At 38.6% G+C, this 24,567-nt stretch overlaps 1 protein-coding gene across 1 annotated transcript; it reads left to right on the top strand.

Moving 5' to 3' along the window:
• The first annotated feature begins 10,053 nt into the window (after positions 1–10,053).
• Positions 10,054–18,890, top strand: LOC134138358 (cytochrome c oxidase subunit 7A-related protein, mitochondrial). Its single transcript, XM_062571894.1, has 3 exons — positions 10,054–10,210; positions 17,073–17,207; positions 18,065–18,890. The coding sequence occupies exons 1-3, from the start codon at positions 10,139–10,141 to the stop codon at positions 18,206–18,208; spliced, it is 351 nt and encodes a 116-aa protein (XP_062427878.1). The 5' UTR covers positions 10,054–10,138; the 3' UTR covers positions 18,209–18,890.
• Positions 18,891–24,567: the final 5,677 nt, after the last annotated feature.

Here is a 24,567-nt window from a genome sequence, read left to right as displayed (position 1 = left end):
ACCAATAGTCTTTCACCCTAGTATTAGAGACTATTATAAACCCCAGTTTAAGACCGATAGGAAAAATCATTATTTTTGTTTCCTCCATTGTAGACTTACCACTACTTACAATACAGGATTGTCATATGAACTGAAAAAAGACTGCAAATAGCACATGGTAGACTGATTAATGAAAAAAGGAGATGGGGTACAGGGGTAGGGAGAGGTTAAAAATATTGTATTACAATGCAAAAGGGGCAAGCACGTATCAGTCACCTATTTGTGACAGGCAGTAATGAAGTCCTTTCCAACAGTGACTCCGCCAAAGTTAAGAATGTAAAGTGCAGATAACTGTCAGACTCTAAACAGAATAGGACTTCACTGTGCTTTTTTCAGCTGTCTTCCTGATCACTGCTGCTGTCCTGCCACACTTTTTCCATCCAACTCCATGCCCCTCAGTTACTACCCTTTTCCTAGCCACCTCGTTTTCTTTCTGTCACTAACCAAATGAGCAGGCTTCTGTGTCTGCACATAATACCTCCAAAATGGCAGTGCCACCCCACCTCAGTGGCCCAGCAGTATGAGCTTCTGCTTCCTATCCTGCCTGTTCTGTTCTCCTACTGTCACCTCTGTATGTAAACACATATCAACTCTGTCCTGCTCTCAAGGAACCATGCTGAAAATCACTTCTCCAGTCCACTCATCACTAATAAATATAACCCAATTGCTAAAAATAACCCCCAATTCACCAATTTCTCGGGGTTATACACTGTGATTTACTATTTTCTTCTGAATGTTTCACTGGCAGAAGTCTTTCAGATCAGGAGAATAAAAGAGAATCTTGCACCATCTTTTTCTATTCAGCAGTTGTTTTCCTTTTCATTCAGCACTTATCACTATCAAAAGGCGTAAGGCATCCTCAATAAGGAAATCCAGGGATCCTACAGGCTGCAACTCAGCAAAACACAAACGCAGGCAAATAGATTTTTGACTTAAAAACAGAAAGATCACATCCCTTCCTTTCTGAGATGAGCATTGGAAAATTCTACTGAAATGTGTCATCTCAGCACGGAGAGTCCCTACCCGACCTTTACTCGTAATAGCTGATATTCTAAACAGCTTTTGCTGCTTACACAGGTCAAGTTGTGGTCAGCCCCATGTCAGCCAACACACGCTCTAGACTACTGATAACATTTACAGCAACTGCTGCTGTGTTTAGCTTTGCTCTCTCTAACATGGGCTCCCAGGCAACATCTTTATCCTACTAGTTTTCTCCTACTGTATTAAAACAGTGTGTATACAAATGATACCTACTTACTACTCTGGTCTTAAAAAGAGAATGAAACAAAAGCTCTGGTAGAGCACTATGAATTGTCTTGGAGACTAGAGCAAGAAGATACACACTACAGTACTTGAGTAGGCATTTATTTCACTATTCAAGTGAGAGACATAGACCTCCTGAAGCAAACAAAAGATGTTCAGCTTGCATATTAGAGCTCAGAGGAAAAAAATAGGGTAAGTTCGTTATCGAAACATGCAGTTATTTACTAGTAGTCATAAATAATCCATAGGCTCTCTGTTCAGTCTTGTATTTCTTTCTCATCTATCAAACATGCAAATCATATCTCATGAATTACTTTTTTTCTGTAACCAGCTTTAAGAAAGTTTTTAAGCTTTAGGGCTGTAATCAGCCCAAAAGGAACACAAAAGGCACACAAAAGGGTGTTGTTCCAAAGCTCAAATTCATTTGTGTGTGAACTAAAGTCAGCTCTTAGATTACACTGAACATACATGGGATCTTAAATAAAATCTTTTTAATGGCATTAGGAAAATGGTTCCCTTGTCTTTATCAATAAAACCTTTCTGTAAAAGAGGCATGTAGATCTCACTCCTAATTCATTTCTGCCTGAAGCACTACAAACATGATGCTATAATAATTTAGTGAAAGCAAAGAAAGAAATTGGAATAATTTGGTTCCCATCATTTTCATGTGATCTCTACACTATAAGGCAAGTGTTTAGCCAGTGTGTATAACAAGCCTGAAGTTCAAATATTAGTAATCAGATACTGTCTGTTTGGTGGCAACTGGATCTAGAACAAGCAATTTAATGGGGTCAAAGCATTGCCTCCAGCAATCCTGAGGAACCATAGAAGCAAGTTTCCATTCCACCTTTGAATAGTGAATAACACATACTGTTTCCTAAAAGAGACACAGAATCCCTCAGGCAAACCATATCACCTCTTAACTGCAGAATCTAAAAGGAGAACTATATTGGGGGGGGGGGGGAAGAGGGGAGAAATCAATAGTATACAAAGCAAAAAGCAAGTAAAAGCATGGTGCCAAATTTGTTTCCATACCTCCTTACCACCACTTCTCAGTCTCCTGAAGCTGCAGAACACGACATAGCACTCTTACTAAAACATGCCTGTGCTACCAATGCTCTTGCAAGCTCCAACATTTTCTGGGAAAACAAAACTTATTTTCCAGTTACAAAAGCTCAGGCTCCTATATACTGAGCCAAATGAAACTCTCCATTAGCAATCAGCATCACAGAAGACAGTGGAGTCACAGATGGTTCAGCAATATTTACTGTGAAAAATTCTTAGGAGGCAGAATATTGTCAAGAGACAAATTATCAGCAAGATTTTTTTTAGTGAGATGTTAAATGTGGTCAGCATCTGAATCACATTGCTGCCTTGATATCCACACAGGTAGTTACACTGGTGATCTCTTGCTTGGGGAAAAACAAACAAAAGATGAGAAGAGCAGAGCAGTGCTAAGAAGCCTAATGTCACCATAGCTCTTTAAGGCTGTGTACACTCAGCTGAAGAAAAGTTCCTGCACAATGCAGAGCCAGATGCCGCAGGCAGCTTTTTCTTGGTGGCCTCCCTGCTTCTGCAGCTATCCAGCCCTTTCACGTGTGCAGCTCAGAACATTTTATTTTGGCTTTCCCTCCTTTAATTCTAGTCATTCCAACAGTCTCTAGGCCTTTTTTTTCCCCCAGAACTGCAATTTCCCCTCACTTAGGACTTTATGTTCTCCCCAAATCTCTCTTCCACACTGCTACCTGATCTTCTTTCTCCCATGCAGGGCATGCTATGAGAAGGGAGACCATAGTTCTTTGATCTGCTTGGATCCCAGTTCTACAATGCCCCTTTTCTGATGAAAGAAAGAAAGCAGATAGATATATACAACTGACAGTGAGAATATTTAAATTGGAAAAATATCATTTATAATACAGCGAGACAAACGGGAAACACATCGAGAAACCTGCAAGAGGTTGCAAGACCTCCTAAGATATATCTGAGTTATGCTATGCTATGAAGAAACCAAACAGGAATAACTACAAGCTTATAGAATGTCAGCGAGGCTATATATGCTACAGAAAAGGTAACTAGGAGAGAATGTCAGTTGTGAAGCACTTTATCACAGGGTAATGGTTCCTGCTGCTAGAATAATACAATCCTCAAAAATAAATACAGTCAAAACTATGAATTTGTATTCAGCGCAGGGGATGGTGATCTCATGACAGCAATCAATTTTTATGATGGTACCTCTGATATACTAAATGATTCATAAAACAGGAATATTTTCTATGAGAAAGATTTAGCTAGTAATTAGACAGTTGACATTAGTATTACTAAATTTAAGTACGTCCTTTTTAAAATCAGCTATACAGAAATCCCTCAAAATACAGCCCCTCCTGACAAATAACCAGGGCAAAGCTGGGTTTCTGAGTAAGTATAGTGAGAGTTCAGCTGGCTCTGAGCTGTTTTATCCCATAGCATTATCATGAGGAGCACCTTAGAGGTAGTAGCTGTGAATGTGATTGTAGGCAGGCATCAGAATCTAGAAAATCTACCCTCATATCCAATCTTCCACATTTCCCAGGCTACTACCTTGTAAGTAGTGCAGACAACAGCAGCAATGTGTAAAATGGAGCAGTTGATGCTGAGGACCTGAATCTTTCAGGGAAGGATTACATTAGACTGGCTCTAGTCTGGGCCTACTGACTGAATAGCAGCTGGGGCCCATTTGGTGTGCTGCTTAAGCGCATCTTGCAGTCTAGCAGGAAATCCTGCTTCATCTAAAAATGAATCTAGTCTATGAGTGCCAAGATTGCTCAGTGATGCAAACCAAACAACATCAGGAAGAAATGAGTGTTTCACTTCAGAAGCACATTTCTGATCTAGAGCTTCCCAGCTGAGTGTATCTGGAGGAAGGTTCCCTTTTTGTTCCACGTATTTCAGTTTCTCCTGTTCAACATAATGAAGATCTGCCATTTGCAACCTTTGTGGATTCAGGGAACTGTAAGCAATTCACTTCAGTTGCAGATCCCAGTTTAGTAAATCAGAACCTACTACCAAATGATTTGCTTTTCTTAGGCTTCATCTTGGCTGAGCAGTCATGGCACGCAGCATGGTCCTGGTTGCTTATTCAGTCTGCAGACTCAGCCAATGCCTGCTGTAGAAAAACTAGGAAAACTGGATTCAGGAGCAGACTGACAGATGATACTTCAGCTCTGCATTCCAGCTACAGCCTTAGCTAAAACACAATCAACAGATCTTATCTACTGTCCTGACACAGATTCTTGGATATTCAAATCAGTCAAAAAAGTACAACTACTTATGGCACTACCTTGAGAATTATTAGCAGTGATGCTCTGTACGGAAGAATTGCTGTTATTGTTTTTGTCCCCTGAATAGCATTGGTTCAATGCATTCTGTCAAACAGAATTGCCTCTGCATGTACTTATAGGTCAGCTTCCATTTTGTTGGGTGTGCAGTTCTAACAGTTTTTACTTTCACTAGGAAGTAATAATCCAGAATTTATGAACTTTTGAGATTGTATTAACTATGATAACTCTTACAAGAACTCAAAGGATCACATGAAACTCTGCTTTCATCTATTCATGTTCCTTACATCTTCAAGCTTGAGAGAGAAGTGGGAAAACCTGATCACAATACTAAGAAGTAAAGAAACTGACAAGTTTTTAAAGCCAAACTCATGATTTTTGAACAGTTGGCTTTGGCAATCCTACATCTTAAGGACTATTATCTTCTCCAGCAAAGACAGGATACGGGGCAGTGTCACCACTGGGAGAGGGTAAATAAAGCCCAAGTACAGCTGTACGAAATGTTCTGAAATGTGACCAATAATAATTAAGATCACAAATATAAGTGACTAATGAGTGGGCACTAGACCAAGCAAGCAAAAGACTTTGATACTCAAGTCAAACCACCTGGTGTAAATTGCCCTGTAGGTTTCCAAGACAATTATATTTCAGTTGTTAATACCTTGCTTTCCTTTCTTTCCTTTGAGAAACAGGTTTCTCAGCCCAGCTCCACACTACTATCATACAACAGAAAATGCAGAAAGCATTTGCAGAAGGGCTTTGTCTATACAACTTGCCTTATTCAGGGAAGTTCGTTAAGATTTAAGGATGGGGTTGTCTCTGGAATCCAGTCTGTGGATTTACATACAAGAAAGCTGGCAAAAAGAAATGAAATATGAGGACAACGCATCATTGTCCCAGTATCTACAACAAATCCGAGAAAAATAAACTTTTGCTTGGGACTGTTGAATGTTTGGGAAGTAAACACTTCCATCTGCCTCCCTAGGCTGTAAGAGATGAGGGAAGACTTTGGCAGCAGTGTAAAAATATAAAACCTAGCAGACACCTTTGGGTGTCCAGAGATACTGCTCACTTTATTTGGGAACTTACTCCACTACCTGTAGAATGTTTAAAGGAAAACCTCAGGAAGAATAAGGTACTGCCATCTTGCAACTTCCCTTCTGGTTGCAGAGGACAAAGGATGTCATGGCAGAAAACCTCTAGGCAGAAACTTTGACCTATGGTCATCGCTATCAAAGTCAAAGGATCCAACTTTCTAGTATGACATTTCAAAAGTGATAATGGTTAAAAGCCATAAAAATAAGGCCTAGAGATTTCAATTATTTTTTTAAAGGTGGAATACGCAAAACTTCTAGGTAATTATCAAATATTTTAAGTGTCTCTAAGTCTGTTGAAGAGAAATTTCTTAGTTGAAATGAAGACTTACACTGCTATTGTCAAAATGTCATCTGTACTATATTCAGTATACAAGGACAGTAAAGCACCAATAAATTCAGGTACACCTTTTAGAAGCAGCCACTGCCTTGGGTGATTATTCTGCACACAAATTTAACTTACTTCTTTCACCTGAGAAAATGTTTCAATTACAGTATGTTTACTCAGTCTCTGACATTAATAGAGCTTATGCTTGGTGATCATCTAGTTTGGGGTTTTGTATATATTATATATGCATATATTTATACACAGACACATGAAACAAACATTAAGCAAATCCAATCTATCTCTATTAAAAATGAGTTCTGCATAAACAAACATGAGTGCACACAGCAATTTCATGTTCTAAATCCACCCACACAGTTGTTCTCAGCAATTCAAGAACAGAGCTGCATGGGCAGATTCTCAGAGTTGGAGTTACAGACATCTGTGCTGAAATAGTGATCAGCATACTGATCATTAAGTAATAGAATAAGGTCTTGTTTTATCTTCAAAAAGAAAATAAATACACAAAATTTGAAGGAAAAAAAACACAATAACCTCAAGGTACTCTGCTTCTTTCATTCAGCCCCAGAAATTACTCATCTTGAAGCATAATCTTAATGCTATTTCAGAAACAAGCCATGATAAACACAAACTTGCATGTATTAAATCAACTGCCCTTAAAACATAGGAAAAGAAAAAAGCAATCCATTAGACTATAGTGTGGGTCTTAGGGTAGTATTGTCTCCAGCTGCTGCCAATACCACCCTGCAGATGAAGGTATACAAGACCTATCAGACAGGGACAACGGGGATAGAATACCCTAACCTCATGACATTGCCCCCATTTGACCTAATGTCTAAAAGTCAAAGCTCAGCTTAAAATCTCTTCCTTCTAGGACATTTTGTTTACATTAACTGTACACAGTTTTATTGTCCAAAAAGATGACCAATCCTTCTTTGAAGCCTGCCAGAGTGAATGGCCTCATTTCACCCCGGTGACTTCCTACCTCAGTAAGTTTTACAGACTAATTACCCAATATATCAAAGTCTGATAAGCAAAGGAGACTTTGGCAAAAGTCTAGACCCTAAAGCAAAAGAAAGTTTCTTCCTCTAAAGGAAAGACTTTACCTAATTCTGAATTTTTTACTTTCCTTTTCATGGACTGTCCCCATGCTCTTTTGTTATGAGAAAAAGAGCATTCATTCATTACTGTAATTTTAATTGCATCATTCTCTTATGCATCTCTTTCACAAAGTAAACAACTCCCAATCTTTTAAATTTTCTGAGCTAAAACAGAGAGGCAGAGACCAGATTTCATTTCAACAGCTTACAGCAGTGAAGTGTCACAGTTTACTTTTAAGCATAATGATTTAGATTAATTAAGCAAAAAGGGGGATAAAGTAGTACATGTGTTTCACAGCCTCCTCAGTGCTTCTGGACAGGAACCTTTCCCTTCTTTGGCTTTCAGTTAATACTGGTGACACTTCAAGAACTTGATTCAAGAGCATCCATAGAAGAACTAGAACACAGAAGGAGATTATCTTCAGGTATGACCTGCCCAGAAATTTCTGCTCCTGTGGGACTGCAGAATATATTAATTTTGGAACAAAATGTAGACAAGCAAGGTATACCTTAGTAAAAGCTTGCCAGACACAACTATTTCATCTAGTAAATGCCGAAATAGCTGGAGGCAGGGAGCTATAGTGCATCTGCAGACAGATTATGGCCAAGGAAGATTTCAGAGCAGTTATAACATGAGCCAGCTTCCAAGGATTTCAGTAGACTTTCAATAGCACTGTAACTGTCCAAATATAGCCTAGATACACAGTGTTCCACTCTAAAATATATATTCCCTATCTTTAGGGTCCTCAGCTCCATCACAGGCAGATTTGCAATCAAACATATATTCTAGTTTAGTTTAATTTGAAATAAGTAGAATCTTGAACAGCCTCCTTTCTACCATAAGTTATGCAAGACATATTCCAATTCATTCAGTATTTCCTAGTCTTGTAAAATCCTTAAAGCTTTCAATTATTGCCATAACATTTACAAAGTATTTTCATAAATTTCCTACTTACTGTGCAGATAACCTGCAACCTCAGGTTATCATTCCTAATACCTAACACCCAAAGTAGATGTTTCTCACTCTGTATGAAACACCCATCTGGTTCTTCTTTTAACAGGAAAGCAGAGACAGAATTTGCAGAACTGAAGTCTCAAAGAAAAAACATCCTTATCTTGCAGTGCAGCAGGCACGGATAAGAATAGTAGTACCAAGGACCTACACTTACTTCTGGTTCACATTCGTGTTCTTACAACCAAAGAGAAGTACAGGGCTCACAGGGGCATTTCTTGTTATTGAACTATTGTTACTCTGTACAGAACATGTCTGTTCATAAGGGGGATAAACCCAGGAAGACTCAATGCTCCATTTACTTGCCAACAAACTCAAATTCTACAAAACTAAATAGAAAGTGTCAAAGGGTTAGGCACAGGAATCATACGTTCTTTATATAGGTATTTTACTTTGTAAAACACTTTCAACAGATAGATCTACCCTCAGTTTATAAAAAAAGTATATTTTAAGTTTTCACTCAGTGCAGGACCACAGCAATTTTTACAGCATGCATATCTAAAACTGCACGTGGGACTCCTAACAGATATTTTAACTCTGGCCCAGGACACTAATGATGAAACATTATCAATAAATCACTGTTTCTTAATAAGACCTCATTACTTATCATCTTAACCAACAGTATGCAACTCAGTGTGAATTCCTGTTAAGAGTTTGCACCATCAGACTCAGAAAAGAGCAGTATGCTTTGGATTGCTAGCAAGGAGATCTCTACTGGCAACAATCTACAGCCCAAAGCACATGCAGAAGCCAAATTACTACAAAACGTCCATAGTTTCAAGGCCTCTTGGGACCGTGAATGCTCCAAAGCTTGGCAAAACCTCTACATTATGCCTTCAGTGTTTGTGCTGCTAGACTTTTCAAGATTACATTCAAAACAATAAAAGCACCTTATCACATTCACCCACTTCATAGTGCTGATTTTATTATGGAAGGCTCAAAACAAAAAACATTACAGATTTTGTATGTATTAAAAAGGTTGTTGGAGTGAACGCAAACTGCTTAATAGAAAAACACAGAAATAAAGGTGCAGAAAGCAAGTTTGCCTTTTTTCTTGGTTCCTGTAAGAAAACTAGTATTTCAAAACAGTCAACTTTGTCTCAAAATCTGAATAACCTGAATTAAGTAATGAAATGCTAATACATCAGATATCCATAATTACCACAATACTTATAGCAGGGCAACAACAACCTACATGTCAGCACTGAGAGCACTCTCAAGGGGAAACCTCAACTGTGTCAGAGAAGACGAAGCAAACTGCGAGAAAGAACACAGAACCATGTAGCTGAACCCTGTTTTGCCCATGCAGACTCGCAAACGCACCACCAACAGCGCAGACCCACTAGAGAGCTTTACAAGAGCTCGCACAAGCAACACCACTCAGCTCCTACACAAGAACCTCCTTCCCTCGAACCGCCTTCTCGGGCTCTGGTGCTTGGGGTGAAGACACCTCCCTGAGACCCGAGAAGACCCCCCACAGAACCGCCCCCAACCGCCGCGGCCCCAACCGCTGCCCGCGCGACTCCCCAACTGTCCCTCCCGCTCGCAGGAGGCGGGGCTCCACCTACCCCCTGCGCTGATTGGTCGATCCCCCTTTCCCCCCTCCCCCCCCGTCGTCACCACCTACCGCAGGCCCACATCCCGCTATAGCCTAGTCTGCAAGGCATCCAGCATGCTGCCTGATTAAAATGTCCATCAGCGTTACCGTGAGAACAGCTCCTGCACAAAACATGTCCTTCCTATGGGCTCAGTAAAGACTCGTGTTGTTTCTGGGCTTTTTCTTTTTCATCCCGCTCCCTCTGGCAGCTTCCCGAGTTCACTGGTTTCAGGCATTCGGGGCAGAGGACTATAACTCTTCGGGACCTTGCGCGCTAAGGAGGCGCAAGAAGCCGGCTGGGGTCCTTCTGCGTGAGGCGTCGCAGGCGGGCGCCGGTGGGCCGTTAGGTGCGCGCGTGCCGGCGGCGGCCACCATGTATTACAAGTTCAACGGTTTCACGCAGAGGCTGGTCGGGGCCGCGGCGTCCGCCGCCTACAACCCCCAGGTAATGGGGGCGCCGCCGGAGCCGCCTTGGGCGCCGTCGCGACGGTGACCTTCGGTGTCCTCTTCCGTGCGGGGCGGTACTCGCTCCCGAAGTCGTGAGGAGAGCCAGGCCCGTCGTCCCTCCGCCGAGAGCGGCTCTGGCCGCAGGGGGAGGCGGGGGCAGCGGGTCGTGGCAGAGGAGGCGTGACTCGGTCCCGATCCCCGCGCGGTTCTGGCGGGCGCAGAGGGCCGCGGAGGGGTCGGGCGAGCCAGTACCCTGGGCCGAGAGGGCGCAGAGCTCCCCTGTAGGGCTTCGGGATGCGGTGGGTTTTTCTTTTTTTCCTCATTGGGGGAGAAATCTTCCCCAGTTCCCGTAGCGCGTCTAGAGTGCGCTTGGTAAACAGCAACGCTTAGTGCCCCCATCCTCGGAGGAGAGCTTGTGTCCTCCCGCGGTTGGGCTCCCGGCGGCCGCGGCCTGCTGCAATGCTGTTGGCCTATCGTGTGACCTTGGGCAAGATGAGACATTTCGCTTTCCTGTGCGTTTTGTGCATCAGTTCGGGATGCATTGGATGTTACAGCTAGGAAATAACAACTTCATCAAGTAGTTTTGTATTGCTTCTGAGCTATAACAGCATCCAGTGTTGCTTGTAAAATAGAAATCGTAACAACCTGGAACAGCCCTGCACCTAGTTCCAAGCCCTTCTGCCTGTGCAGGCAGAAAAGCTAATTACTGGAAGTATAGCTTAGACTTGTTTTAGTGAGTAGAAGCTTTTTAAAGCAAAACAAAAAAACAAGCAGCCTTTCTCATGTAGAATGCTTGCTTGCTTGCTAAACACATAGAAATTAAAGGTTAGGTTCAATAAGCCTATACTTTCCATATGTTAAAGTTATAATATGTGGTCAGTTCTGTTTCTGATGGGGAACAGATCCTGATTACAGCAGCCCCTTTAAAAAGATTTAAAAAAATGCATATTGGTAAAAGAAAACCAGTTTTATTTTTTTTATTTTATTTTTTTTTTGTGTGCATCAACATAGATTCCTGAGTCATTCGGGGAAATTTGTAATGTGAGCCTGTCAAAAAACAAATGCAGTATTGTTGTTGTAGTATTTAAGTTTCTGAATAAACTTTGATGAAAAATTTAAGTTCATATAATAATAACAAAATAAGGCATTCTGTTCTGCAGGTTAAGGATGGGAAAAGTGATTTAAAAAGAATCAAGCTTCCAAAGAACTAACTACAGAAAGCAAATATTTCTGATATGATTTCAGAGTTTTAAAAAAGATTTGAGTACATCACAACTGAAATCAAAGTTTTTTTAATATATATATAAACTTATTAATAAAAGCTGACTGGAAGCAAGTCTATTTTTATAGACTAATGTGTATTGTTATGATATAAAGGTAGTTTTTCTTCCTAATTCTATTTCATCGTTTCTTAGCCTAATTCTGCTTTCTTGGATCTCCTTGGCTATTGAAGCTTTACTTGGAAAATCCAATCACCTTCTGCAAGCAAGAATATTGTGTTAAGCTTTTTTAGAGTTATTTCAAGGGGCCAGAGCAACCCCAGAGCTCCTCTTAAGTTAGGATGAATAGATAACTAGGTCTAAAAAACTGAATGGTTGATTAGGGTTACTGGGTCATGCCTTCCCTGGAGGCTCATTAAAAAGTGGAGTATGACAAGGTACCTTGGATTTATCAGTTACTTGGAGCAGGAAGCAGTGGAGTGTACTCTTATGAAGTTCATAGATGACAATCAAATTTGGAGGGGAGGGGGGAGATTTGGTCAAAACATTTGAGAGTAGAGCTGTAGGGACAGAGGGAGGACCTGGGGCTGCTGGCAGATAGCAAGCTGGATGTGCCAGCCAGTCTTGTGCCCTGGCAGACGAGCAGGCCAGCAGTGTCTTGGTCTGTGTCAACAAGAACATAATCAGTAGATCAAGGAAAGGTGATTATTCCACTTTAAATGTGATCTAGTGAGTAGTGAATAGAGTACTGTGTCCAGTTTTGCGTCTACCAATGGAAGAAATAAACTGATACACTGGACCAAGTTCAACAGAGGCTACCGAAGTGGCTGGGGGGTAGGGGGGCTGCTGAATCCCGTGCCTTGTAGGGAGAGACTGAGGGGTTTAGGCCTGTTCAGGCTGGAGGAGAGGTGGCTTTGAGGGGAATCTAACAGCAACCTCCTAGATGACTTCAGTATCATCACTGAAATGTTAGAATCTAAATCTTGGAGAGAATGTAGTTGAGAATATGAGATTGTATCCAAGTAGGAGCATTTCACATTAGTCTTACAACTATTATCTCTCTTTGTAAATGTCTTTTTTTTTAATATATATACATTGATGAAAGAAACACTATTTTTTGTTTGGCTCATCATTCACACAACTTAGTCTTCAACTGTGGGAATCAAGTGTTCTATACAACAGAATAGCTGCATTAAAAAAATACCTTCAATCCCTTTTTGCAGTGCTAGTAATCTTCTCACTTTTTGGTAGAGCTTTAAGTTTTACTCTACCTCCAAGTGACACATTCAGAACAATCAGTCTAATAGAAGAGTTTGCAATAAATAGAGATTAAAATATGCAAAGAATCATGCCTCTAAGTAAATGTTAAGTTAAAAAAGTAAATGCTAAGTTAAAAGCTTTGGAAGTAAAGCTTTTCCTATTGATTTCCGTGCTATATTTAATAAACAAAGTCATAGCCCAGTGTTTAAAACAGTTTACTTTTTATGCTACTGTGTATCTTAATGTTTTTGTGAAAAATCAAGATGCTTTCTGCAATTCAAATTCTTTTTGGTCAAATATACAGTATAATAATTCACTGTTCTGTACTGTCACATTCAGATGCTTCCCAACGGAGTATTGTTCTGATGCAGATTATTGTGCAAATTATTGTGCAGATTATTGATGGAAGCTTATTGTGGGCTTGCAAAATATCAGTGAAAATGCATTTTAGAAATTCTTCTGCTGACATTAACATTACTAACAGTGTATACTAACAAAAATATCTTAGTTTGAAACCTTTGTTGTTTTTTCCATCTTACCGTTCTTAAAAGACTTAATTTGCATTTTACAAAAATGTGTAAAGTAGTTTGAACAGCTTAGCCTGTTTGAATAAATGGCAACTTTCTCAGATGAGTAGTCAAATTTAAAATTACTACTCATATTTAGGAAGGTAATGACTGCCATAGCCCTTACAAATAAAATGAAACCCCTTTATTCATTGAAAGAATTGGCCTATGTTTAAAGCACAAATAGTGAGACTAGTACCATCAGATGAGGTAGACTGTATAAACTTTTTCTCCCTAGTTCTTCAAGGTGCACAGACCTCAGAGAAATTTGGTCGTGCTAGGGTAACTTCACTTGATACGAGTTATTTCACTTATAGCTAGTAAAAATCCCACAAATCACAGACCTTCTGCTTTGGATTTTTAGCTGATATGAATTGCATGGAGTTTGTTGGGAAGCTATAATGATTAACCTTTCGTAATGTAGATTATACTTCAAATACACAAAGTCATTTTTACTTGTGTGCGCCATCCTAGTGCAAACAAAGCCTCTAAATGATCCCGTCTAAAAGCATCATGTTAGTGATGACAAATATATTTAGCCTTGTACAATGATTTATGTTCGGCTGTGAAGGACCTGCTGTTTAGGTGATAAGTGTTCAGGTTCAGTGTGTCCATAAAGGTTACTTCAATGCGTGTTCTGTAATAATAGTTCATCTTAACTTCCTTTCCTTTTTCCATTTTTCAGTTCTTGCCTTACTTCTTTCCGCTTTCTCAATCTCTGATTCAGTCTGAGCATTTGCAAGCTAAGAACATGGTGCTATCTCCATTAAATTAAGCACCAAATCTTTAATTCCTTTGTGCTGTCAGGAAAACATGAATGTTGCTCGGGAGTGCATGCTAGCAAGGCATATATTTGTTCTAACTTTGAACATTTTGGCCAATCAATGGATGGATTGTGTTCTAAGACCTTCAGACCTCTGCAAGGAAGGAGGGGAAAAAAAAGAAAGAAAGTTAAACAAAATGTTAGTGATATCTGAATGCTTTTCTTTCTTTTTTTGTTTGTTTTCCTGGATTTGTTCCATGTCTTGATCTTTCATTAGGGATTTCAGCATTTTTAGGAAGTAATTGCCATAGCATCCTGATGAAATCAGCCAGTGTTGACTGTCCTGCATGACTAGATCTGCTATATTTTGTCCAAGAATTGGAACAAATTCTTAGTAACATGATTATGAAAATATTAACACCTTTTTATCAGTAGAGGAATTATCAATGTGAAACATCTTGACATGTAGCATAGATCAAAGGTGTAGAGGCATAAAAGAGGATGCTGAGTGTAGAGAGACACTAATGTTATTAAATAAGCCTGCAGTTTTAGTGGAGTTGAACACAATTAAGTATAACAAGCAACAGTAGGTGTTGCTTAACGTATCTTGATGATATACTCAAAAATGATCTATACCGAAATTGTTATTTGTAAAATTTCTTTACAGGCACAGTAAGCTTGGCAAGCAGTAGGGTATGAGATAAGGGCCTTAGCCACTTTCAGTCCAGACACTCATGCACTCAGCTGAAGTAACCATGTGGTTACTCTAATTTAGTTGAGCTTGGTTGAAGTTGACCACAAGATTCATGGACAAGATAAAAATAGAATTTTATGCTGGGGTGAGTGATCTTGATTAAAGCAATATCCGCATTACATAACTGAACTTTCTTCTCCAGCTTTTATTTTATTATATTCTTTTTTTTTCTGAAGCCAATGTGGCAATATCAGTGACTTTTAAATCTGCTGTGTGATGTTCTTAACTGGTTCTGTGCTGTTTTGGAAGACAATTTATAATGGTATACTGATGATTGTGTGAGTTTTCTGAAAGGATTCTATTTAATTCCATAATTAAGTTAGTCACTTGAGTCAAATTTGAATCTCCTATTAGTTTTGTTGAAACAATCGAATTGGAACCTGAAAGACATTCCTGTTCAGGTGCTTTCTAAAACCTTAAAGGGTATACCATAACTTGCAGTTGTTAGCATGGCTGATTCCAGTATTCTAACAGCAATCCATAGAATGCATTTTGCCTCCAGCTATAGAAGCAGGAGACTTTGAGCCAAGAACAAATGGAGCTGATTGCCTCAATCACAACTTTATTTCCTCCCCTCCCCCCAGTCTGTGAATTTAAGATAGATGTAAGAGGTATCTGTACCATGGAGATTCAGAAATGAGGTACTGACAATCAAGAGGGCAGGAAAGGTTGCGAGGAGGGGAAATCACAAGTACACTTATTACAAGTATCTGTTCTGTAGTTCTTTCTATCTAACCACTAGCCTTTTAAAGCCAAATCTAATGAAGTACTTTAAAGTTTTCTTTAACAAAAATGCCAAAGTCCATAATTGCTATCTCAAAAAATATTTGAACTAGCTGCTACTTATCTTTGGATTTATAAGTGCTAACTACCCTGGCTTAGCAGTAGATGCTTCCTTCTTGCTGTTTGTGACTAGAACTGCTTAGTCTTAAATAACTCGGTGCTTGCCTTCTGTCCAAGCCTGTTCAGTAGGATGGCACTCGTTATTTCAGTCCAGGAATACTTGGATTCACTAAGTCACATAAAGCAGTTTTGGCCACTTTCTTTCAAAACATAACCAAGAAGGTCAAAGAGATTATAATATTCATTCAGGCACTAGAAAAGTGAGAAATTGGACCCATGTCTTCAGGAAAGAGCCCTGATGATCATCCCCTAGGCAATTGTGGGGGGCAGAAAAAATTAATCTTTCTGTTGAAGATAGCTATCCTCACAAAGAATTTATAGAGGTATAGATAAAGCATATCTGAGCTATGGCAGACATGAGAAGAACAAAAGCCTGCAAGTCCAGTTCCTACTCTAAATACTATACTGTTACGTACAAAATGAATCGACGAGTCCTTTGAGAGGAAGCTAGAATTTTAGTGCAGCCTTAACTTGATTTATGAAAAGTAATTGCTACTTCTGTTTGAATGAAAAATTGTTGCATTAATTTACTTGTATGTTGCTTTTCATTTCTATGGCAAGTCAGAAAAAAGAAACCATGTAGTGTTTCAGGAGACATAACTTAAAATATCACTGCTGCGTGTTCAGGCATAACTCTTAACTCTAGCTATAATAATAAATGCAAGGAGGCCACCTCATGGTTGCTGAGAGAAGTTGTAATTTTGTTCACTTAAAAAATAAAAATTGGATTTATTTTGGCAAAAGTAGAGAGCAACTATCTGAACTAAAAGAAAATTAAATGCTGCTCAGAGGAAATACATGAGGGGTGGAAAGTTGCGGTAGCATGTGAGTTACAGGGTGTAGTTGCACCTTCATTAAGAAAACCCCTTTAGGACTTCTGGAGTGTCCTTAAGCACCACGTAATACTTTATTATGAAACAGCATATAGTCTTAGCTGTTTTTTCCTCAACACATACATCCCGTCTCTTCACTGACCTAAGCAGCAAGAATTCCCTGCTCCAGTACCACTGCTCAGGCAGGGCCTAGGTACAACCACGTGCAAAAACAACCAGCAGCTTGGACCAAGTAGCAGCACAGAAAAACTTGCAGGAAAAAAATATCTTAATTCTTGCACCTATGATGACTAGAAACTTATGTCATGAAGAAATCAAAAAGGAAGCTTCTAAGCTGCTGCTTTTCTCCTCTCGATGTTTCCTGACCCGAAATTGTAGCTGAGAAAGAAGTGGGCATACAATGCATCCTTAGTTGTGTGGTGGTTTTTTTTTTTTTTAAATCGCAGGTCGTCATGCAAGATAAATATTCTTTGTAATGTATCCTTGTAATGACTGGCAGTGTGACAATTGGTAATTCTGCAAGTGTTATATACCTTGATATTTTAATCTTTATTTATGCAGGGACTCAAACCAATAGTATCCACTGAATCCCCAGCTTTGATTTTTGGGACAACAACTAAACTTGCTTCAGATTTACCAGCAGCTGGTTCTTTCTTGGGTAAAAACAAGGTGCCAGACCTACAGAAACTTTTTCAGGTAACGACAACTTAAGATGTTAAGATGACAAGAGTAACTTAAAGAAAACTGGAGAGAGTGGGCCATATTTTGCCCTATTTTAATGTGGCTAAGTAAGAATTGTAGGTATCGTAGAACGACAAATTAAAGTTTACTTAAGAAAATGTCAAGTACAGTATAACCTGAATCAGTCTCCAGTGACCTTGTACTATGTATAAATATAGAAAGTAAAAAGTCTAGTATCTTTTTTTCTGACTTCAAAAGATGCATCTCATATCCTTTGACTATTGGAAGCACTTTTCCTCCAAGCACATGAGTTAAAGATCTGGAGGAACAAAGCAGAGATTACTACTATTTTGTATTTTGTAATTGGCACTTTACTGAAGCTGTGTATAACATAATGGAAGAAGAGTACAGTAAGGTCTTCAAAGCTGGTTTGTTAGCTGTGCAATTTTTAAGTGTTTGAGACTTCTGAAAACAAGTTATTTAAACATCAAGAATGTGCTTTATAAAATGTTCCCTTTTCTCTCTTACATGCCACTTGCATTTGGAATGTGTCAGTCTGAATTGGTGAATAACCTTTTATACGTATCTTTTCACATCTTTTGTTGGTGACATTTTTCCAGTCCAGGTCCTCTTTAAAAATTATATTTCAAGATGCATTCTTTGTGCCTGCACATAACAGCTTTTGCTAATAAAATTAACTTGCCTTTGCATTTGTCTTGCTAAATGAAAAACACTTAATACATTAGACTATAGATAGCCCATTAGTCAGCAAATTTCCCTCTTGGAATTCTTAGTTTTACCTGAGGTTGCTTGTTCATGGTGGTCTCTGTGTGAGTATTCATTTTTTTGTTGTTTTTAAACTGTTCCCACAGAAAGCAGATGGACTGCCAGTACACCTGAAACGGGGAGTTCCAGATAAGCTGCTTTATCGGACCACTATGGCTCTAACAATAGGCGGGACTATCTACTGTCTAGTAGCACTGTACATGGCCTCACAACCAAGAAACCAAAAGTAAATGAACTAATGGGACTAATGGTATTTCTCTGAAGGACCTCCTGCATGTATCTCTCTCCACTTGCTTTTTAATCCTGCAATCATATAGGGTGTGTTATTCAGATCAAATGTGTTTGAGAAAGTATTTTTAAATTGGTTGCCTTATGTATTCTGAAAATCATAAAAACAAGGACTTAAAGCAGTCGTTGTATTGTATGGTTGTTGCCTTGCATTTGTTCTTGTGCAGGAGTGCATAAACAGTTGGAGAAAGTTTACTTTTCTTCCTTCCCTTCTTCCACACTGTGGAAGACACACAGATAAGACAGGAGAAATACACTTTTTAGACAATATTCCATGCCACTTGGTGGGGAGATGCTATCAGTTTCAAAAACAGCAAAGCAAATGATTTAATTAGTACTTGACACCAAGAATATGTTCCTATCATAAACAGCTTGTTTTACATAAGCAGGTGGCAATAGAACTTTTCCAAATGCTGGTATATCATTAAGTATTTGTACCTTTAGTAATCAATAGGACAAAGGGCTTATCTCCTTGGATTATTCAAGCTGGGTTTTTCCATAATGTAAACATCAATGTATACAGCAGAATGCAGCAATACTGTAGCATCAGTTATACCAGTTTTTGGACTATTACTTGTCAAACTCTCATATTGTGCAATAAAGCTAACTGCATGAATAATAAAAGTGGCAAGTCTTTAAAGTTTAATGCTGTTTCAGCTGGCCCTGTAGTGAAATATATTAGCATGCTTTAAGTTCAACTTGTAGATCTCAAACTGGGCAGTTGATTGAACTGCCTTATTGTAATCTTTTTTGAGATGGTAATCTTTATCTCAGATCTCAAGGAATTCATGGAATGGTTAACTCTAAGGTGTGTTTGTGAAACAGGTCACTACATTTCATAGCTCAGCTGTGCACACACACACGCGCACACACACACACACATATATATGTATATATATACATACATACATACACCTATGTAATATTTGCTTTGCTGGGTGGGGAAAAGGGTGGAAGTTAAAACCCTTCAATTAATTCTTTTTCCCCTGTAAAATCAGAACCTTGGGCTACAGCTAGTCTTTCACACAAGCCTTTATACAAGCATCTTTTAATTTGGTAGGTATTCTCTAGTGTATGAACAGAGAGTATTCACTCCTGGTTACTCAGCCACTAAGTTTGGATGAGCATGGTTTCACTAGCATCTGTCAAAACCCATCTCTTCCAGAACCACGAAGAAACCATCTTCTTCATAAATAGGCAAGAGAGTTGATAAAGGAACCTAAAATTACTATTTCTTCATTCTTTTACTAAAAACATTCTGATTTATTTTTCCAGTTAAGTTGTACTAAAGCCTTATTACTGTTCCATAGAAAAGAAAATAGCTGACTGAAACCTGAGATCAGAGTACAAGCAATGTTGCTATTTCAGGAATAGAGAGATTAAGTCACAGGATAAGAAATTTGTAAGGACAGCAAAGCTCAAAAAATAGCAAAGAATTAATGAAGTTCTACAGGAACTGACAGCTCTATAGTCCCTACTGATAAAATGTATTATCCTCAGTAGCCCATTAGCCCTAGAGATCTAATATTCTTGTGCTGTAGGCTGCAATATTAAAAAAAAAAAAAAGCAAGTTATTGTCTATATCTTCCCTGCATTGTCGTATATTAAGCACCACCTACAAGAATCTTCTAATAAAGGATACTTTGCTTGGCACACAAACTTGACAGGTAAGTTTTAATGGGAATGAGTTTTGCTTAGAGAATTTTTTCTGAGCTTTTAAAAAAATAAACTATTTTTAGCATTCATATAGAGAATAACAACTTTCTGGTTGTTGCTAAGGCAAATGTGGATAGAGTAACTGAAATGTTATCCCAAGGCTTATTAAGAAGTGGAAATACTCTTCCATGTACTTGTGGAAGAAACAAAAAAAAGGTACGTATCACTCGAGTCCAGCTTTCTTACAAAGCAAATGGCTTATCTAGAGATAAACACACTCATGGTAAAAGGGAAAAAGACAACATAAAATCTTGCAAATAACCTGATATGAGATAGCCCATGTTTTTTTTTATTTTCTCAGCATATGGATTTTGGAAAACTCACTTTTCCCTTCCCAAGCATTCTGATCCAGTTGAGGTGGGATGAGAATGCTGCTTCAGTATGTCAGATTCACAACCGTGCTTCAGTTTGAGGTTAAAGAATGAAGGTCTTGCACGTCTGCAGCCATGGGGATGGGCTCCAGTCTTGAGAGAAAGAGGAAACTGCATTTCTGTATTCCCACAGTGAACTGCACTGAACAACAGGAAAACTTGCAAGCTGCAGCCCAGAGTGTTAGGATGTGGGAGCAAAATCTTGCCCCTTTTCTCAATTATTCTGAGAGTATAATAAAGAAGTTACAGCATGATTAAAGCCTTTTTTTCCTAGGAAAAAAAGCTCTATTAATCTATTTTTAAACATTCCTGATGCCAGCGATCTCTCTCTAGGACAATTCAAGAGGATTTAAGTATTTTGAATTATTGTCTGTCTTAGAACTAAATTCTCTTTTCTTAAGCCCTTGAGAACACTCTTACCTTTAAAACAGACTCTCCTTGCCCTGATGTTAAATTGGGTCTTAAACAAGAAAAACAAGGAGTGAGCTGCAACATCAAGAAGGCTACTTCCTTGTATTTTGAGTCATCATCCTCAAAAGGAAGAATCTCTGACTTGGATACTACAGCTTTATTTTGTATGTTAGGTTTTGTTTTTGAAAGAGCTTTTGGTTTTATCTTGTGACTTATATAACATGCCAGCATTGATAACCAAGAAAACAAGATACATTTTTATAAGTGATAGCTTATACTCTAATGTTTTGGCTTGAGTGCACAGCAGAGAATAAAATATAGTAAGTTCTTATACCCCAAGGTGCTGAAGTTGGGAGGGAGAGCAGCTATGATTTCTAGTACTTAGGAAAAAAATTATCTTATGATAATCATCCATCCCCATGGCATTATCTTATTGCTAAGAGACTTTAAATTAAAGAACATTAAATGGTCGTTTTCTTTCTTAAATGATCTTTCTGACAACCTGAATTCAATAGTTTTATTTTTGTAACTGTTTTGAAATAAGATCTCTCTCTACCTTTTATGTGGGAGTACTGGAACAAATGCACTTGAGAAAATGTTGATAATATTGCAGTATGTCTTTGAGCTGCTTTAAAAATGCAGATATAGATAAGGAGAGGATTTCTCTGCAATATTACAGTGTGACCATACAGTCCAACAGACTTCTGCTTTTCCCTCAACATTTTAAAGTGTTAATAAACTTTTTTTTTTAAAAAAAATAAGATATTAATGGTTTGATCTTGCCTTAAAGCAAAACTTTTCTAATGAGAAGGCAGTGGAAGGAATACAAGCAAGAAAAACAAGGCAAATAGAAACCTGAAATTCCTACAAAATGTAGTTTATTATTCATGCAGACTTCAGAAAGCTGACCAGAGGATTTAAGGGCTGTTTCTCACATATACACTAAGGACATGGTATTCCCTCCTCCTTCACCATCTTTTCTCTAAATTCAAACCTTCTAAGAGGCTTCTGAAGAGTCACAGGTCAGGGTTTCTCTTTTGTCACTAATCATTACCTCTGCAGATTTTAAGAACTAGAAGGTTTTTGCACAGGGGAAAAAAATGTGTGTGTAGCAGATAAATGGAAAAGCATAGTAAACTGTTCTCAAAAAATCGGTTACAAACCACCTACATTTTATGACATAGTATACTATACCTTCCCTCCCACAATTGTTAACCTAGTCAAAAGCCTCACAGGAATCCAAACTCTGATCTGCATTTAAAGTGGAAAATAGGAGGACCTTTCTTGTAGCCTAAGCATTAGTTTTAGCCATAGGCATGAAAAATAATCTTTTGAGTATTCAGTACTAATTAGATATTAGTTTACTGAAGATTATTAATTAATTGGAATCTATTTCAGTTGGCTGCACTGCAAGTGATACACAGGTGGCTAAAAAAAAAGGTGTATTTGCTTTGAAGGGAAGCACAAAGAGGCTACAAATGCAACTTTGTTAACAGTGTGCCTCTGGATCAGGAAATGGGGTAGACACCATCAAAGAACATTATAACATCTCACTAGCACAAAATGCTGTTTATTTTCAATGAATTGTCCTGGTACCTTACATAATCTCAGACTGATTTTTGATATAGCACTAGACAGAAGGGAATCTTTATTTCTACATGAAGCCACCCCAGATACAAGGAAGTTAAATCTAAGGGTCTATTTTCCCCCCTCCTTCTGTTGTAGGCAGCACACATCTGGCCTATAAAATACAGATGTTTTTTTGCATCCTGTGGCTCCAAAAAGATGCTCCATCAGATGCTCCATGCTAGAGCACTTTCTGAATGATTTTGCCCAGTGGCTCCAATGCTGCAAAACTGGGAGGGGGTTGGGGGGGGGTATGTACTTTCTTACCTCCTCTTCTGCCCCTCCCACTGCCACTTTTCAGAGATTGCGCCCATAACAGAAGGTCCAGGAACCTCATTTCAGCTGCATAAAGCCATCACTTTCCTGTCTTCCTCACTCTCAAGCTTTTATTTACAAATCTAGAAATTCACAAAGAATAAAAGAACTGAGTTTTCTAGGTTGCTCCATTTTTTTTCACTGTGTTTAACATAGTCTATGCCATGAAACGAACAAAATACTGTTTTTAGTGTTTCTAGAGCATCTCTGAAATAAGAATATGGGAAGAAATGTATTTGTAATATGCATTATTCTCAAAATTTGAACAGACCTGGAAATATCCCCTATGAAGTACATGACCATGCCAACCCAGCAACTAAGTATGCAAATGAACATATTCCTGCAGTGGAGGGAGCTGTCACATAGGTGTGCAACTGTAGGGGCATCAAAAGAATTGCTGCTTCCGAGCATCTGTCTCTCTAAGAGATATGGGAAATGTATTTGCTGCAACGTTCTTAGGCTTACAACCATATTACCTCAGACATACATTGTACCTGTTTTTATATCTTGTAATTCAATCAAATAGTACTTCAGTCTTGCTATTAATTAATTGCTTTATTTGTTTCTGGTTTGGTGCTGCTTCAAACCTCCTGGTTTGTTTTTCTAATTTCATCACTGAACTCTAGTTTTGATGACACCCAAATTGGAAATTTAGGCTTTGAATATAATGTATACCTGCTACAAAGCTTTCACTTTTGAGTTATAGATTAGAGACAACTAATAACAGCATCCGCAGTGAAGTTCAACATAATCTATCATAATGCAGATATTCTTCCAAATACACTTGCCTGTTTGGTAGAAGCTGAGCATTGCCTGCTCCATAAAACCGCACAAAGTGTGAAATGCATCTTCCTTCAAACTGAAATCATAGCAGCACTTCTCTGGAAAGAGGTGTGGAGAGGTAGTGTCAGCTCCACCAACTTGATCCAGGTTTGTAGCGAAGAGAGCAAAACAGAATGCATTTTTTTTTTCTGGCATAAAGAACAAGTGCTGCTTATTAAAACTACTCTTGAACAATCCTAAGCATAATGCATTAATCTTGTAATTGGAAATGATTAAACAAGTCTGCTGATATGCACAACAAAACACAGTTCAGCATAGTGATTGTTAGCAGCATGACCGTGCAGAGTTAATAGGCTTCCAGACTTCTTTTCAGCTTTTCATAAAATAGCAGCAGCAGCAAAACGCTGTATTACAATAAAGTAGGCTGGAGCCTGCATAGGACTGCCAAAATTTGGGGAGACAACTGCCAGTACAGCACCCTTTTTATAATATAATTTCAGAAAAGTACACTTCAAAAAAAAAAAAAAAAAAAAAAAGGAAAAAAGGAAAAAAAAAAGACTATTTCTGGCGATCTTGGAATAAGACTTTATTTTCCCAAAAGTTCATATGAAGACCTTTCTAAAGGTCTGTGAAATTTTCTATAGTAGTTAAAGGACAGCTTGCTTGACAAAGGTCTGGAGTTTTGTTTACACATGCTCCCAGCTATGCAAAGCCTGACAGATAATGCCTATTAGGTCAGTTTGCAGAGAAGCTGTGTATTTGATCCCTCTGTATTACAAAGCATAGAAAATGTAATCTTAACAAAATATCCAACTGTGACAGTATTCAGTGTTTTGAATAATTCAGAGAAGCACAAGCCCTTCAAGCAGCTTCTCATCCGAGTAGCGTATTTTTACTTTCACTGACCAAAGGTTTGCCAGAAATCCCTATAATAATAAACATGGAATTTGAGTCTATAATCCTATAAATCCTTAATTAAATTTTATGGGATAAACAAAACTAAATAAAACTAGAAAAAACTCCATCAGTAGCAATATTAACCAGTCTTCTCTTACCTCCTGACTCACTGCCCCTCTCAA

The sequence above is a fragment of the Rhea pennata genome, chromosome 3 (assembly GCF_028389875.1).
Source record: "Rhea pennata isolate bPtePen1 chromosome 3, bPtePen1.pri, whole genome shotgun sequence".
In the NCBI taxonomy this organism is placed as follows: Eukaryota; Metazoa; Chordata; class Aves; order Rheiformes; family Rheidae; genus Rhea; species Rhea pennata.
The sequence above is the reverse complement of the archived record's forward strand: the minus strand, read 5'-3'. Positions and strand labels throughout refer to the sequence as shown.

Coding starts and splice junctions, on each gene's coding strand:
- LOC134138358 (XM_062571894.1), top strand. CDS start 10,139: ATGTATTACAAGTTCAACGGTTTCACGCAGAGGCTGGTCGGGGCCGCG. Junction 10,211..17,072: donor CCGCCGCCTACAACCCCCAG/GTAATGGGGGCG, acceptor TTATTTATGCAG/GGACTCAAACCAATAGTATC. Junction 17,208..18,064: donor ACCTACAGAAACTTTTTCAG/GTAACGACAACT, acceptor CTGTTCCCACAG/AAAGCAGATGGACTGCCAGT.